The sequence below is a fragment of the Solanum tuberosum genome, unplaced genomic scaffold (assembly GCF_000226075.1).
Source record: "Solanum tuberosum cultivar DM 1-3 516 R44 unplaced genomic scaffold, SolTub_3.0 scf00131, whole genome shotgun sequence".
Classification (NCBI taxonomy): domain Eukaryota; kingdom Viridiplantae; phylum Streptophyta; class Magnoliopsida; order Solanales; family Solanaceae; genus Solanum; species Solanum tuberosum.
Window position 1 is genome coordinate 1,252,335 of NW_006239054.1, and position 13,423 is coordinate 1,265,757.

The 13,423-nt window shown below is 33.9% G+C and overlaps 2 protein-coding genes across 2 annotated transcripts in view; one reads left to right on the forward strand and one right to left on the reverse strand.

Moving 5' to 3' along the window:
- Window positions 1-4,133: 4,133 nt before the first annotated feature.
- Window positions 4,134-13,423, reverse strand: part of LOC102594458 (citrate-binding protein-like) — an 11,246-nt gene continuing 1,956 nt past the window's right edge. The window contains exons 2-3 of the mRNA XM_006350949.2: window positions 4,920-5,215; window positions 4,134-4,695 (exon numbers count right to left, since the gene is read on the reverse strand). Of these exons, the coding sequence (XP_006351011.1) occupies window positions 4,315-4,695; window positions 4,920-5,195 (657 nt within the window). The 5' untranslated portion in view covers window positions 5,196-5,215 and the 3' untranslated portion in view covers window positions 4,134-4,314. The remainder of the gene's footprint in view (window positions 4,696-4,919; window positions 5,216-13,423) is intronic.
- Window positions 6,980-11,840, forward strand: LOC107061274 (uncharacterized). The gene is made up of 5 exons (XM_015310252.1): window positions 6,980-7,100; window positions 8,013-8,082; window positions 8,180-9,629; window positions 9,753-10,177; window positions 10,973-11,840. The coding sequence occupies exons 1-5, from the start codon at window positions 6,980-6,982 to the stop codon at window positions 11,838-11,840; spliced, it is 2,934 nt and encodes a 977-aa protein (XP_015165738.1).

Here is a 13,423-nt window from a genome sequence, read left to right on the forward strand (position 1 = left end):
ATACTCAAACTTCAAAGAAATATTTAAGAAGAGTATTGAAAGTTGGAACTTAGAAAAATAACAATTTGAAAGTCGTTGTAACTTGTAATTGTGTTTTTATTTGATTTTTTCTAAAAAGGAAATTTATTTTTTATAGGTATAAATTACTTAAAACAATTTTAAAATATAACCTAACTAAAATTTGCAAATACTGTAGTTTAATATTACAAAATAGTGGTACATTATGTATGGCCACTAATGGGATTCCTATTCTTCAGGAATAAAAGTAATGAGTCGAAAATAAAAATAAAAAATCAAGGAAAAACTACATAATTACTATCGTATTTATTAATATTATCTATACTTTTAAAATATTATGTATCTTACTACTAATTAAGAGTTTCCTACCATATATTGAGGAAGATACACTTATATACTTATATTTTTGCTACCAGATTTACTAATATAGGGAACGAAACGAGATCTGTATGTATCTCAGATATATATATGTGAATCACACTACATACATGTATCTGTATGTATCTAGCGTAATTCACATATATCTGAGAAATCAGATACATGCGAGAGTGGCAAGCGAGATGGGAGAGAGGCGAACGAGATTTATTATGTATCTTAGATACATGCGAATCTACTTAGATACAATGTATCTAAAACAATTCATGAAATACATGTATCTAGACGTATATATATATATATATATATATATACACGCAACTTATTTACTAGATCCATACATAGCAAGATACAATGTATCTTGACTATGCTAAAAAAAAAAGATATACACCATTAATTCAAATTAAAGTCAAGTTATTGCCTACTGAAGGCATTCATTTTCTTAATATCTCTTGCTATTATTAAATTATATATGAAGTGTTATAACTGCTGTTGTTTTCTATTTGTTCTTCTATTTATTATATCTTCTCTCGACTCAAACCTCATCTGTGTTGGAATTGATGAATAGACAGGAAAGAGATTGTTCAATCAAACGTATATTAATTTTATACGTGAATAACTTATTTTCTATCTATCTATCAAATATCTTATAAATTATACATAAATTAATATACGAATAACTTGTTTCTTATCCAGCTACCAAATGACCATATATAGTGTAATGACCTGAAAGGTCATTTTTGGAAATTGTTCATAAAAATTATCGTTTTATCCCTTCCGATAGTTTTTCCGAGTCATTTTTGGTTGGTTTGTGAAATTGATTTCAAGTTTTGAGTAAAAAGTTGTGATTTGTGGAAATTTTAGAGTTTTGCAAGGCTTAAGTTGGTTAAAAGTGGTTTTCAGGATCATTTGAAATTTCAAGTCATGGAATTTTATCGTTCCATCAGCTCCGGAATGTGGAAATTAGTATAGGAGAGTCGCCGGTTTTGGATGGTCTTTTCGTGGATTTGAGGTCTTAAGTTGGGAATTGATGAGATTTTAGTCTTTGGGTTGACTTTGGTCAACATTCTAGGTTCGAATGCTCAGATCAGATTTTCGACAATTCCATTGAATTCGGGAGATGATTTTAGGCTTATGGGAGGTCTTGGTTGAATTTTCAGTGTTTCCGAGCTTGGTTTAGCCATTTTAGGCGTTATGTTTGTTTATAGTGACTTTCACGGATTATGGGTCAAGGAGACCTTGAATTTGTGTTTCGACGGTTCCATTGAGTCTGAAATGTCGAGTTTAGTTGGATAGCATATTTGGTTTGTGTGTATAGGGTTCCGAACGAATCCTGAAGGTCCTTTCGGTGAATTTTTGCGCCTTAGAATATTGTTTTCACTGGGTTTGGGCCGCGTTCGCGGAGGTTGAAAGGTCTGACCTCTGTGTTCTCGGAATAGCTCCCACGTTCGTGGAGGGTCGGGATGCCAGAACACCGTGTTCACGGCGAGTTAATGAGCTGAGAGTTCGCGTTCGCAGCAGGGGTCCGCATTCGCGGTGGACCCCCGACTTTGGGGATATTTAGAGAATGACTAAGTTTTCCACATTTTTATAATATAATTGAGTTTTATATTGACATGCCTTGATGGAATAAGACGAGTGTCATTACGCTCAATTTTTAGTCATGACGCATAGGAATGAGAAGTATATCCACATAGGTAATTGAGATTATCTAGTTTCTAAGAGCTACAGTGCATTGTTGGGAACACAACATACACTATATGAAGCTGACTTGATTTGGAAGTCTTCCCTTGATACCTAGACTATATGAAGCTGACTTGGTTTGTTGTATTAATACAAATATTCATTGCATAATTTTTAAGAAGTTGTTTATTATAAAAATATCCATCACCATATTTAGTAGAATTTCTTTTAGCGACCTTAGGGGTATTTTTGTTGTTATCGTTGTTTTATTTTGGAATAACTAATCTCAAATCACAATACTATTATTCCACCCTCGAGCACAAATAACTTATCTCAATACAATTACTATCCAGATATAACTTATTTGAGAATTAGTAACCAAACAAGGAATAACAAAGAAATTAATTATGTTTTGAAAATCTAAGTTGGACCATTATCAATTTATATACTCCCTCCGTTTAAAAAAAAATGACTTTCTTTCTTTTTTAGTTTGTTTAAAAAAGAATGATCTTTTTCTTTTTTTGTAACATTTTACTTTCAGCTTTCCACGTGGCATGTTTAAGACCACAAGATTAAAGGACAATTTTGTACATTTGACAATATTACTTTAATTTAGGACCACAAGATTCAAAAGTCTTCTTTATTTTCTTATACTCCGTGTCAAGTCAAACTAGACGACACTTTTTGAAACGGAGAGAATAATTATTAAGTGAGAAAGATAATATTGGGAGAAAAAAATCTTTTAATTTGTTAAATTGAACAGTAAAAAATAATAATTTATTTTTAATAAAACCCAAGTAAAATAAAATAGAGGGGATATGCCTGAAATAGAAGTATGTTTTTGGAAAAGAACTCAAAATAATTTTGTTAATAATTATTATGTTTTTACTAAATATGTTTTATTCATATGAGGAAATAACTTAATTAGTTGGGAAGAAATATATCAAAATTAAACATTATTTCTATATATGATTGGAAGTCGAAGAAGTAAATAACTTAACATTATTTCTATATATGTCATAGATTTTTGAAATAGATAATAAGGTAATAAAATTTATGTTTATTCTTATGTTGCTTCAATGTCATCCCTATATATATTCACTTGCATCAACTTCAAAAATCAGAATAACAATTATTGAAGAAATTAAAATGGCTTCTCTTTTTTACTTCATACTTTCTTCCTTTAGTATTTGTTGCAAACATTTTCAACTTTCAAACCTCTTTATGTGACATTAATGCAGACAAGTACAAGATCTTCAGTTTTGCTTAACCACTTTTAGACAAATTATACCTTCTCATCCATATGTTCCTGAAGAAGTAACTCAAGCAGCTATCACCAAATCATTACAAAATGCTAACGACAACCATGCTTTCGTAGAGACAGCTAAAGCAAATGTAAAAGACAAAGAAACCAAAGAGTTGTATATATAGTATTTGTGACAACAGTTATGGATTGTTGTTAACCGTGCTCCAAGATGCTGCTAAATCATTAGCTAATAAGGATTATAATGGCGTGGAAAATGACCTTGCAAAGTATCCCCAATTTGTGAGTGATTGTCAGAATGTATTTGGTAGTAAGACAACACCTGAAATGTTAGATAGAAGTAGAAAACAATTTGATCTTGTATTAATGGCAAAAATTGCTGAACAACTCATTAAAAAATAGGTAGTTTATATAATTATTATAAATTAATTTGTCTTTCTTGAAAGCTAGTAGCTAATTAAGAGGAGATTATTGATATTTCGATAAATCATTCTTACTTTCTCAAGTGACTAATTATATCATGTCTAAGCTTATCATTTTTATTTGAGCCTTGAGATATTTTTTCAGTTTACTAGAATTTTTTTTCTCAATTACTCATTTATTACTTTTTTATTTATGATTTAATTAATAATGTCTAAGTTAATAGTAAGCCTTAGAACCGCAAATCCTAGCGATTCAAAAGAACGTTCTACTTGGGCTGAAAATACATATGACCATCGTCTTATGTGGACTTTTACTTATCTATAATGAAATGGGAATTTTATGCTATATTGATTAAAGCTTGTTTCATTTATTTTTATAAAATCTTATTCAACTCAACCTCAAGATCATAAATCTAAGAGGATGATTTATTTGTCTTAATACATCATATTTCTAAATTAAATGAAATTACATAGACAAGATTATTATAAGTTTCATGATTCATATAGAGCTAGTCCGCTCGATCATGTTAAGACACTATACGTGATAGATATTTATTTCTTGAAAAGTTTAATCCCTCTCCAACGAGACTCCATTCGATCAGACTCATTATCTTGTGTATAAACTCCAAATTTGAAATAATGGTGGTCTCCACCTCTTCCCGAAGGTTCATGCTTGAGAACTCCATTAATATAAACCTTTAATTTACTTGCACCAACATCATGAATCACATTTAGTCTGATCCATCTATTATAAATATTTGATTCAATAACTTTTTCTCTATAGTAATAGAGAGTTCCATCATAAACTCTTAACATTAAAGTTGTGGATGATGGTGATGCTCCAAATACTTGCATTATTGACACACCAGATGAACCACTTGGCACATAAAAATATCCCTCAAATTGTCGAACACCAGATGAATAATCATTCCCCTATATAATAACATTAATTAATAAATAAATCAAAAAATAATCACTATAATATTAGATTCTTTCACTATGAGAAAATATGTAATAGCTGCGGAATTTTGTCTGTTGCTAATTTCTTATTTTCTAGTAGTGTTCTTGTGTGTTATGATGACATAGTAATTGACAATATAACCGACAAATCAATACACAAGTAATTGAAAATTGATGAAATTTTCTTTGGACTTTACCTTTATTCGAATTTCAGAACGGGGTTTTGTTTGGCTAGAGGTAGTATGAGGCTTGTCAGTCTTGTAAACCCAAAATTTGTGTACTCCATCAATGAAGGAATATCTTTGATTCACAGGCACATCATAAGGCTTTTGAATTTCGAAATTGCTTTGGCTAATGGATATGGGAGTGAAACCATCAGTAGGATCAGCTTTGCAAAACAAATGGTTTTGAATCACAATTAGTTGGAAAAGAGTGAATAAAAGCAATGGAAGATGGGAAGAAGAGTAAACCATGTTTTAATTTCTTGATGGAACTTAATACTTCTTGATGGAACTTAATACAATAGATTCAATATAAGTTTTGTGGAATGATATGAGTACCAAAGTTGTCTATTTATAGGGAAAATATATGATGGTGACACATATAATTAACACCATTGGGACATATTGCATGAATATGAATTGATAGGACTAACATTGAGTCTTTGCCACTTGGTTTTGTACGTTTCTTTCACATTCAATGATTTTGAATGGACTAACGACTTAAAAGAGAAGTCTAATTCATGAAACAATGGCCTATGCAGGATTTTTAGTCAATAGTATCGGCTTATTTTGGTGAGTTTAGGTCTAAGCTATTCTGGTGGTAAGACTTTACTTGTTGTAGTCTTGAATTGATATTTGATTTGTAAAATATTATTTGGAAAATGTATTGGCATATTGTATATCGTGTTTAATCAGAAATTCAGAATATTACTTATGTGTCATGGCTAAGAAATTCAGAATATTACTTCAAGTTTTCCCATTCTCTTAGCAGCCAGCCCACATGATTGGGTTACCAATAATTGAATTCAACTAGACGTGAAATTGATAGTCTAGTCACTAGTGATCTACTCAAACTTCAAAGAAACCTTCCAGAAAAGTATTAGAAGTATTGGTGTACAAATTCAAATCGAAAATTAAATTAAATCGTAAATTGAGTTAAATTGGGAAAAAAATTGATTAATGGTTTGGTTTGACTTGTTTTGGTATTAGAGAAAAAAATTCGACTATAAGTGGATTGGAAAAAATCCGAGACCAAACTAATCCGACATTGTATATATATAATTTTAAGTTTTACTTTATACATAAAAAATATTTACTTTGATATAATTTCTAAATATTTCTTAAAGTTTTTCATAATTTTTATCTTTTAACATATTTTTTCAAGTTTTTTTTAGACTTAGAATTTTGAATGGTCCAATAAAGGTTATAGTCTATAGATAATAGTAAATCTAATAAAGCTCAATTCAAAATCAAATTAATACTAATCCTAACAAAAAAAAAAATCAACAGAATGACAATAATATTGAATATTTGTTCTTTAGTATTACATTGATTTAGAAATTTAAACTATCTTTAAATATAGGCGAAATGGTCTAATGGACCCCTATACTTGTCCGAGTTTGTATTATGGACCCTTCTACTTAATCATTTACCAATTGAGCCCTTAAACTCAATAAAACACAATATATCAAATCCCTCTGACCATTGACCAAGCTTATGTGGCATTAAGATGGCTGAGTTGGCGAGAGAGTGTGACTACACGCATCTGAAGGCAAGTGAACATCATATTTAAACTTAAAATATTAAAATAATAATAATAAAAATAAATTTAAAAAGATCCCTCTTTTTCCCTCAACTCCACCCACTTTTTCGCTGCCATCCCCATCCCTGCCCCAACTACTTTTCTTCTTCTCCACACCTATGGTCATCTTGATCTTTAACGGATATTTGGCATTGGGACCTCCTTGACGTCAAGTTTCAAGCTATTATCAGGGAGGGAGAGAGGGCATTGGTTGATTTTATGGCAATGCTCGCTGGAGTCCATTGATTTGCAGTGGAGTGAGAGAGAGAAAGGCAACACTGATACCTTTTCGCTAGAACGGGAGGCGACGAGGGTGTTTGTTGATAGACGGAGAGCACGGAGAGGAGAGGTTGTCGTTGATGATTCACAGGGGGGTCACCGGTGGTGTGGCGGCTTAGGGTTGCTGATTTTGTGGTGGTTGGAGAAGGAGGAAAGAAAATAGTGAGGGTTTGCGATGGAGATGGAGACGATGAAGGAGAAAGTACAGGTCTTGCCGGCGAGAGGAGCGGTGGTGCGGCGACATTCGCCAGTGGATTTTGGATGTTACGCGGTTGCAACCGGAGTGGAGGCGTGGAGTCCCAATTTTTTCTTAAATAATCAATTTAAAATTTATTAATTTACCTTTTATTTAATAATTGTCCAAAAAGAAATTATTATAAAAAATAAAAAATGATGTGGCAAAATTGAGAGTCACGATGAGTTGAAAGGGTTCAACATGTTGAGTTTAAATGAATTCGGGGGTTCAGATGACAAAGGGATAAGTAGAAGGGTTGACAATACAAACGAGTACAAGTACAAGGGTCCACCAGACCATTTAGCCTTAAATATAATAGGGATAAGACATAATACTCACTCGAACTATACCCAAAATTTTAGTGACATTTTAGGGTTCTATTAACCTTTAAAATTATTTTAAAATGAAATAAATATCACCCTAAATATTGACTTAGCATAAATAACCAGATAAATATCATTTATGTGTATTACACACCTATCTTCTTTTTAAGCATTAAATCTTCTTCTTTTTTTTCACTAAAATTCCTTTTTCTGTTTCTTAATTCTGAATCTCTTTCTTCTAATGATGATTTTGCTAACTCTTTATGTTGTTGATGATTTGCTGATGATGATCCACCATGAGGATTGAGGAGTTAGAAGATGAAGAAGGAGTCTAATTAATTAGACTTAATTAATTAAGTAATATCCAATTAAAAATGACATTTGTACTTGTAATTATTTTCTATTGAAGCTAGAAGTTAAAAGATATATAAGCCCAGAAGTCAGTTACGAATTAGTTAAGCTGCAAGTTAGTTAGATATTTAATTGTTACTGATACTTGTATTAATTCAAGTTGGTTACAAGTTAGTTAGGATAGATGCTGTTAGCCTCACTCTATAAATAGATGTTTTGTATTCATTCCTAATCAGTTTTCAGAAATAAGAATTCAGTTTCTAAGTCTTTCTCTTCTTCTCTGATTGAGTGTTGATAAGGTCAATCTCACACCATTAATGGTGAAAGTTCCGAAGCTTCAATTCAAGCTGGGCAGCTGGATTTAACATGGTATCAGAGCATTAGAGACTTTTAATCTGATAATTTTGCTCGCATCAATCTGTTCCTTCGCTGCAATTTTTTTTTTTTCTCTTCTTTCGATTCCCAGCTTTTTTCACATTGTTCAATTCGTTTCTCTGATGGTGGATGTTGAGGATCCAATCGTTAATCAGCCCATTCCCACTCCCACAACTCTAATTGTGGGAGGTCCATTGTATATTCATCCCTCTGATAGCGCAGGTGCAGTGTTGGTCCCTGTTGCTTTCGATGGAACTGGATTCAGTTCATGGAAGAGAGGTGTTTTACGCTCCCTTTCAGTGAAAAACAAATTAGGGTTCATCAATGGGGAATGCATGAAGCCAGCCCCAGATTCCCCTGATAATCGACAATGGGAACGTTGTGATGCTATGGTAACTTCCTGGATTTTGAATTCACTGAGCAAGGAAATTGCAGACAGTGTTGAGTATGTGTTCGATTCACTGGAGTTATGGAGTGAGCTACAGGATCGCTATGACCAAACCAATGGAGCGAAGCTGTTTCAAATCCAAAAGGAAATTAACGATCTCAGCCAAGGTACTCTAGACATCACCTCTTACTATACTAGGATGAAAAAGCTCTGGGAGGAACTCCACACATTGAGTGTTAAAAGTCAGTGCAACTGCCTTTGCAATTGTGGAGCCAAGGCCACTATGCATAAGGCCGAACAAGAGAGGCGATTGATTCAGTTCCTTATGGGTCTGAATGAGGTCTATACAATCATTCGAGAAAGTATACTTATGATGAAACCACTCCCTTCCATGGGTCAAGCATTTGCCTTGCTCATTCAGGAAGAGAAGCAGAGAGAGTTCAAGCCCAATAATCAGATTTTCACAGCATCTTCTTCATTATATTCAAGCACTTCCAGTGGACAATCTAGGAACAGTGGTGGTCCCTCATCTACTAGAGGGTTCCAAACTAATTACACACAGAGTGGCAATGTGAGGACACGACCTTTCTGTGAGTATTGTAAGAAGTTAGGTCACATCAAGGACAAGTGCTACAAGCTTCATGGATATCCTAATAAAACCAATCCTGGTCCTAATGATAACCATAGGAACTCCAACTACAAAGGCTATAAAGGAAAAGGCATTGCTGCTAATGTGCATGGTGAATTATCTGAGTCTGATTCGAAGGAGAGTAGTGACAATACTCAGATTGGTCAGAATGGACCCTTGAGCACCTTATCCACAGAGCAATACCATCACTTGGTTAGCATGTTACAACACTTTCAAGGAGTCAACATGAAGGGTGCATTCCCTGAGCCACATTCTACAAGTGGAGCTGTCAACTTCGCAGGTATGATAGCTTGTAACTCTTCTGTTAACTTTGATAAACTTTCATGTGGATGTCTCAAAACTAAAGCTGATCTATGGATCTTGGACTCAGGGGCAACACATCACATAACCTTTAACAAAAATCACTTCACTAAACTCACTACATTGCCATATCCCATACTTGTCAACTTACCAAATGGATATAGAGTTAAAGTAACTCAAGTTGGAACTGTGATATTGTCTCCCGTAATTACTCTATCCAATGTTCTTTTTATTCCTACTTTCAAATACAATCTCATCTCTATATGTTCCCTAGCCACTCACCTTAAGTGTGTCACTTCCTTTACTGATTCTTTATGTCTACTACAGGCCCCTTCACTGAAGAGGCCTCTGGAGATTGGTAGAGTCCATGATGGCTTATACTTCCTATGTTCACACTGTTTACAAAAGAACAGCAGCATTGTTTCCTGTTTTCCTTCTCATATGTCTACTGTAAACAATACACAATGTCAGTGTTATTCTCATTCATGTTATCCCTCTCCTTATGATGTAACAAATTCAATTGCTGCTAATAAAGACAGTGTTCTTGTTCCTGATTCTTTTGTGTCTCATAATAGCACTGCTGTTAATTCTGCTGTTCATCCCTCCTCAATGTCTCATGATAATACTACTGACCTACTTTGGCATTATAGATTAGGCCATGTTCCCTTTGTTAAAATGAAAAAGATCACTTCAATACCAGTTCAATTCTCCCCAAAACAACCTTTCTTCTGTCCAATTTGCCCCATGGCAAGGCAATCTAGACTACCATTTCCCCTTAGAACAACTACCTCTACTAAATGCTTTGATTTAATACACATAGATCTATGGGGTCCTTACCACACCAAAACATATGATAACTTCAGCTACTTCATCACTATAGTGGATGACTATAGTAGGGCTACATGGACACACCTACTAAGTAGCAAAACCAATGCTCTACATGTGGTCAAAACCTTCATATCTATGATAGAAAACCATTTTCAAACCACAATAAAGACCATTAGATCAGACAATGGGTTAGAATTTTCCAATCATGAGACCAACTCTTTCTTTCAATCCAAAGGCATCACACATCAGAAAACTTGCCCACACACACCACAACAAAATGGTGTGGTGGAAAGGAAACACAAATATTTGCTTGAAACTGCAAGGGCACTTTTGTTTCAGTCCAAATTACCAACAAAATACTGGGGGGAATGCATTTTGACAGCCACTTATATCATAAACAGATTACCCTCACAAATACTTCACAACAAGTGTCCCATTGAGCTTTTACACCAACAAAGACCTTCATACTCTCACATGAAGAGTTTTGGATGTTTATGCTATCCTACCATACCAAGAGTCCAAAGAACCAAGTTCGATCCCAAGACCAAACCTCATGTCTTCATAGGCTACTCTCTTACCACAAAGGGATACAAGGTACTAAGTCTAGATACCAGAAAAATTCAAGTTTCCAGGGATGTCATATTTCATGAAAACATCTTCCCTTTCGCACTAACAAAAGACACTTACAACTTTCCTGCATCTCCTTTTTATTACTCCAGCATTCCTAACTTTTTCTCCTCTTATCCTGACCAAAATAATATTACTACTGATCTTCCCATTGATCAGTGTGGTCAGAATAACCTTTCCATTCCAAGTTCTACCTTGCCACATGATGATCTACCTTCATTAACTCCTACACCTCCACTTAATTCTCCAGTTGTTGCACCTCCTGATGAGGCTCCTGTACTAAGAAAGTCTACTAGAAGTCATAAGGCACCATCTTATTTGAATGATTACATCCGTCATGTGCCAAAAGCTAGCTCACTCTCCCTCTCTTCCTCCTTTACACACAAAAATCACATTGCTCCTGAAGAATTGATACCTGATAGTCAGTCTTTTGTGATGAACATATCTCATGATTGTGAACCAATGTCATATGAAGAGGCAGCTATGAACCCTGCCTGGCAGACAGCTATGACACAGGAGTTCAGTGCACTGCATGAGAATCACACATGGGACCTGGTTCCCCTGCCTCATGGTAAGAAGCCTATTGGGTGTAAATGGGTGTATAAGATCAAACATAAGGCAGATGGTAGCATAGAGAGATTAAAGGCTAGACTAGTGGTGAAAGGATATACACAACATGCAGGAGTTGATTACACTGAAACCTTTTCTCCAGTTGTCAAGATGACAACAGTCAGGACATTATTAGCCACTGCAGCCAAGAAACACTGGGACATTTTTCAGTTAGATGTCAATAATGCATTCCTTCATGGGGAACTGCATGAAGAAGTTTACATGGATGTACCACAAGGTTTGGCCGTTGGATCTTCTGACTTAGTTTGCAAGTTAAATAGATCATTGTATGGCCTTAAACAAGCAAGCAGGCAATGGTATGCAAGGTTGTCCAAAAAGAAATTATTATAAAAAATAAAAAATGATGTGGCAAAATTGAGAGTCACGATGAGTTGAAAGGGTTCAACATGTTGAGTTTAAATGAATTCGGGGGTTCAGATGACAAAGGGATAAGTAGAAGGGTTGACAATACAAACGAGTACAAGTACAAGGGTCCACCAGACCATTTAGCCTTAAATATAATAGGGATAAGACATAATACTCACTCGAACTATACCCAAAATTTTAGTGACATTTTAGGGTTCTATTAACCTTTAAAATTATTTTAAAATGAAATAAATATCACCCTAAATATTGACTTAGCATAAATAACCAGATAAATATCATTTATGTGTATTACACACCTATCTTCTTTTTAAGCATTAAATCTTCTTCTTTTTTTTCACTAAAATTCCTTTTTCTGTTTCTTAATTCTGAATCTCTTTCTTCTAATGATGATTTTGCTAACTCTTTATGTTGTTGATGATTTGCTGATGATGATCCACCATGAGGATTGAGGAGTTAGAAGATGAAGAAGGAGTCTAATTAATTAGACTTAATTAATTAAGTAATATCCAATTAAAAATGACATTTGTACTTGTAATTATTTTCTATTGAAGCTAGAAGTTAAAAGATATATAAGCCCAGAAGTCAGTTACGAATTAGTTAAGCTGCAAGTTAGTTAGATATTTAATTGTTACTGATACTTGTATTAATTCAAGTTGGTTACAAGTTAGTTAGGATAGATGCTGTTAGCCTCACTCTATAAATAGATGTTTTGTATTCATTCCTAATCAGTTTTCAGAAATAAGAATTCAGTTTCTAAGTCTTTCTCTTCTTCTCTGATTGAGTGTTGATAAGGTCAATCTCACACCATTAATGGTGAAAGTTCCGAAGCTTCAATTCAAGCTGGGCAGCTGGATTTAACATTTTCAAAGTTATTTTTGTAGTCTTTAATTGCCTTAAAGAGAGTGTGCATACTATATGCGTCACGTCAGTATTTGCTTTATTATATTTTAAAATAGTTTAAAGGGGTAATTGGACCATAATTATATTTAGGTGTGTCATTAGAATTTCAGGTATAGTTCAGAGGTAGTTATGCCTTATCCCAATACAATATAACGACAATTATATTATTGTCACTAAATCATTTATTTGTTACCGTGATGGCTAGGTGAGTTAGTCCTCCCTCTTGTATAAACCTGAAAAACGAGTCTGGTTATAATTTCAACAATTTTTATTTTATGTCAATGAATAATTCTTCAATATATTTGACTTATCTAAAAAAAAAAAACTTTTGAAGTATACCATCTTCACCTCTTCAATATTCCAATATTAGTGTGTTAGCTAGGTATTACTGCATATATATAAAATATGATAAAAGAAAACATGCAAGATGAAACTTGTTTCATTTATTATTGGGAAAATGCATAAGTAGCCCCCCAGCCTATACCCGAAATCCCAGAGACACACCTAACCTTTACTAAGGTCCTATTACCCCCCCGAACTTATTTTATATGTAATATTTTACCCCTTTTTGGCCTACGTGGCACTGTCTTGTGGGCCCAGCGTATGTTGACATTTTTTTCAAGGATAGTGCCACGTAGGCCGAAAAG

Coding starts and splice junctions, on each gene's coding strand:
- LOC107061274 (XM_015310252.1), top strand. CDS start 6,980: ATGGAGATGGAGACGATGAAGGAGAAAGTACAGGTCTTGCCGGCGAGA. Junction 7,101..8,012: donor AACCGGAGTGGAGGCGTGGA/GTCCCAATTTTT, acceptor AGTGTTGATAAG/GTCAATCTCACACCATTAAT. Junction 9,630..9,752: donor GAACTGTGATATTGTCTCCC/GTAATTACTCTA, acceptor TGTCTACTACAG/GCCCCTTCACTGAAGAGGCC.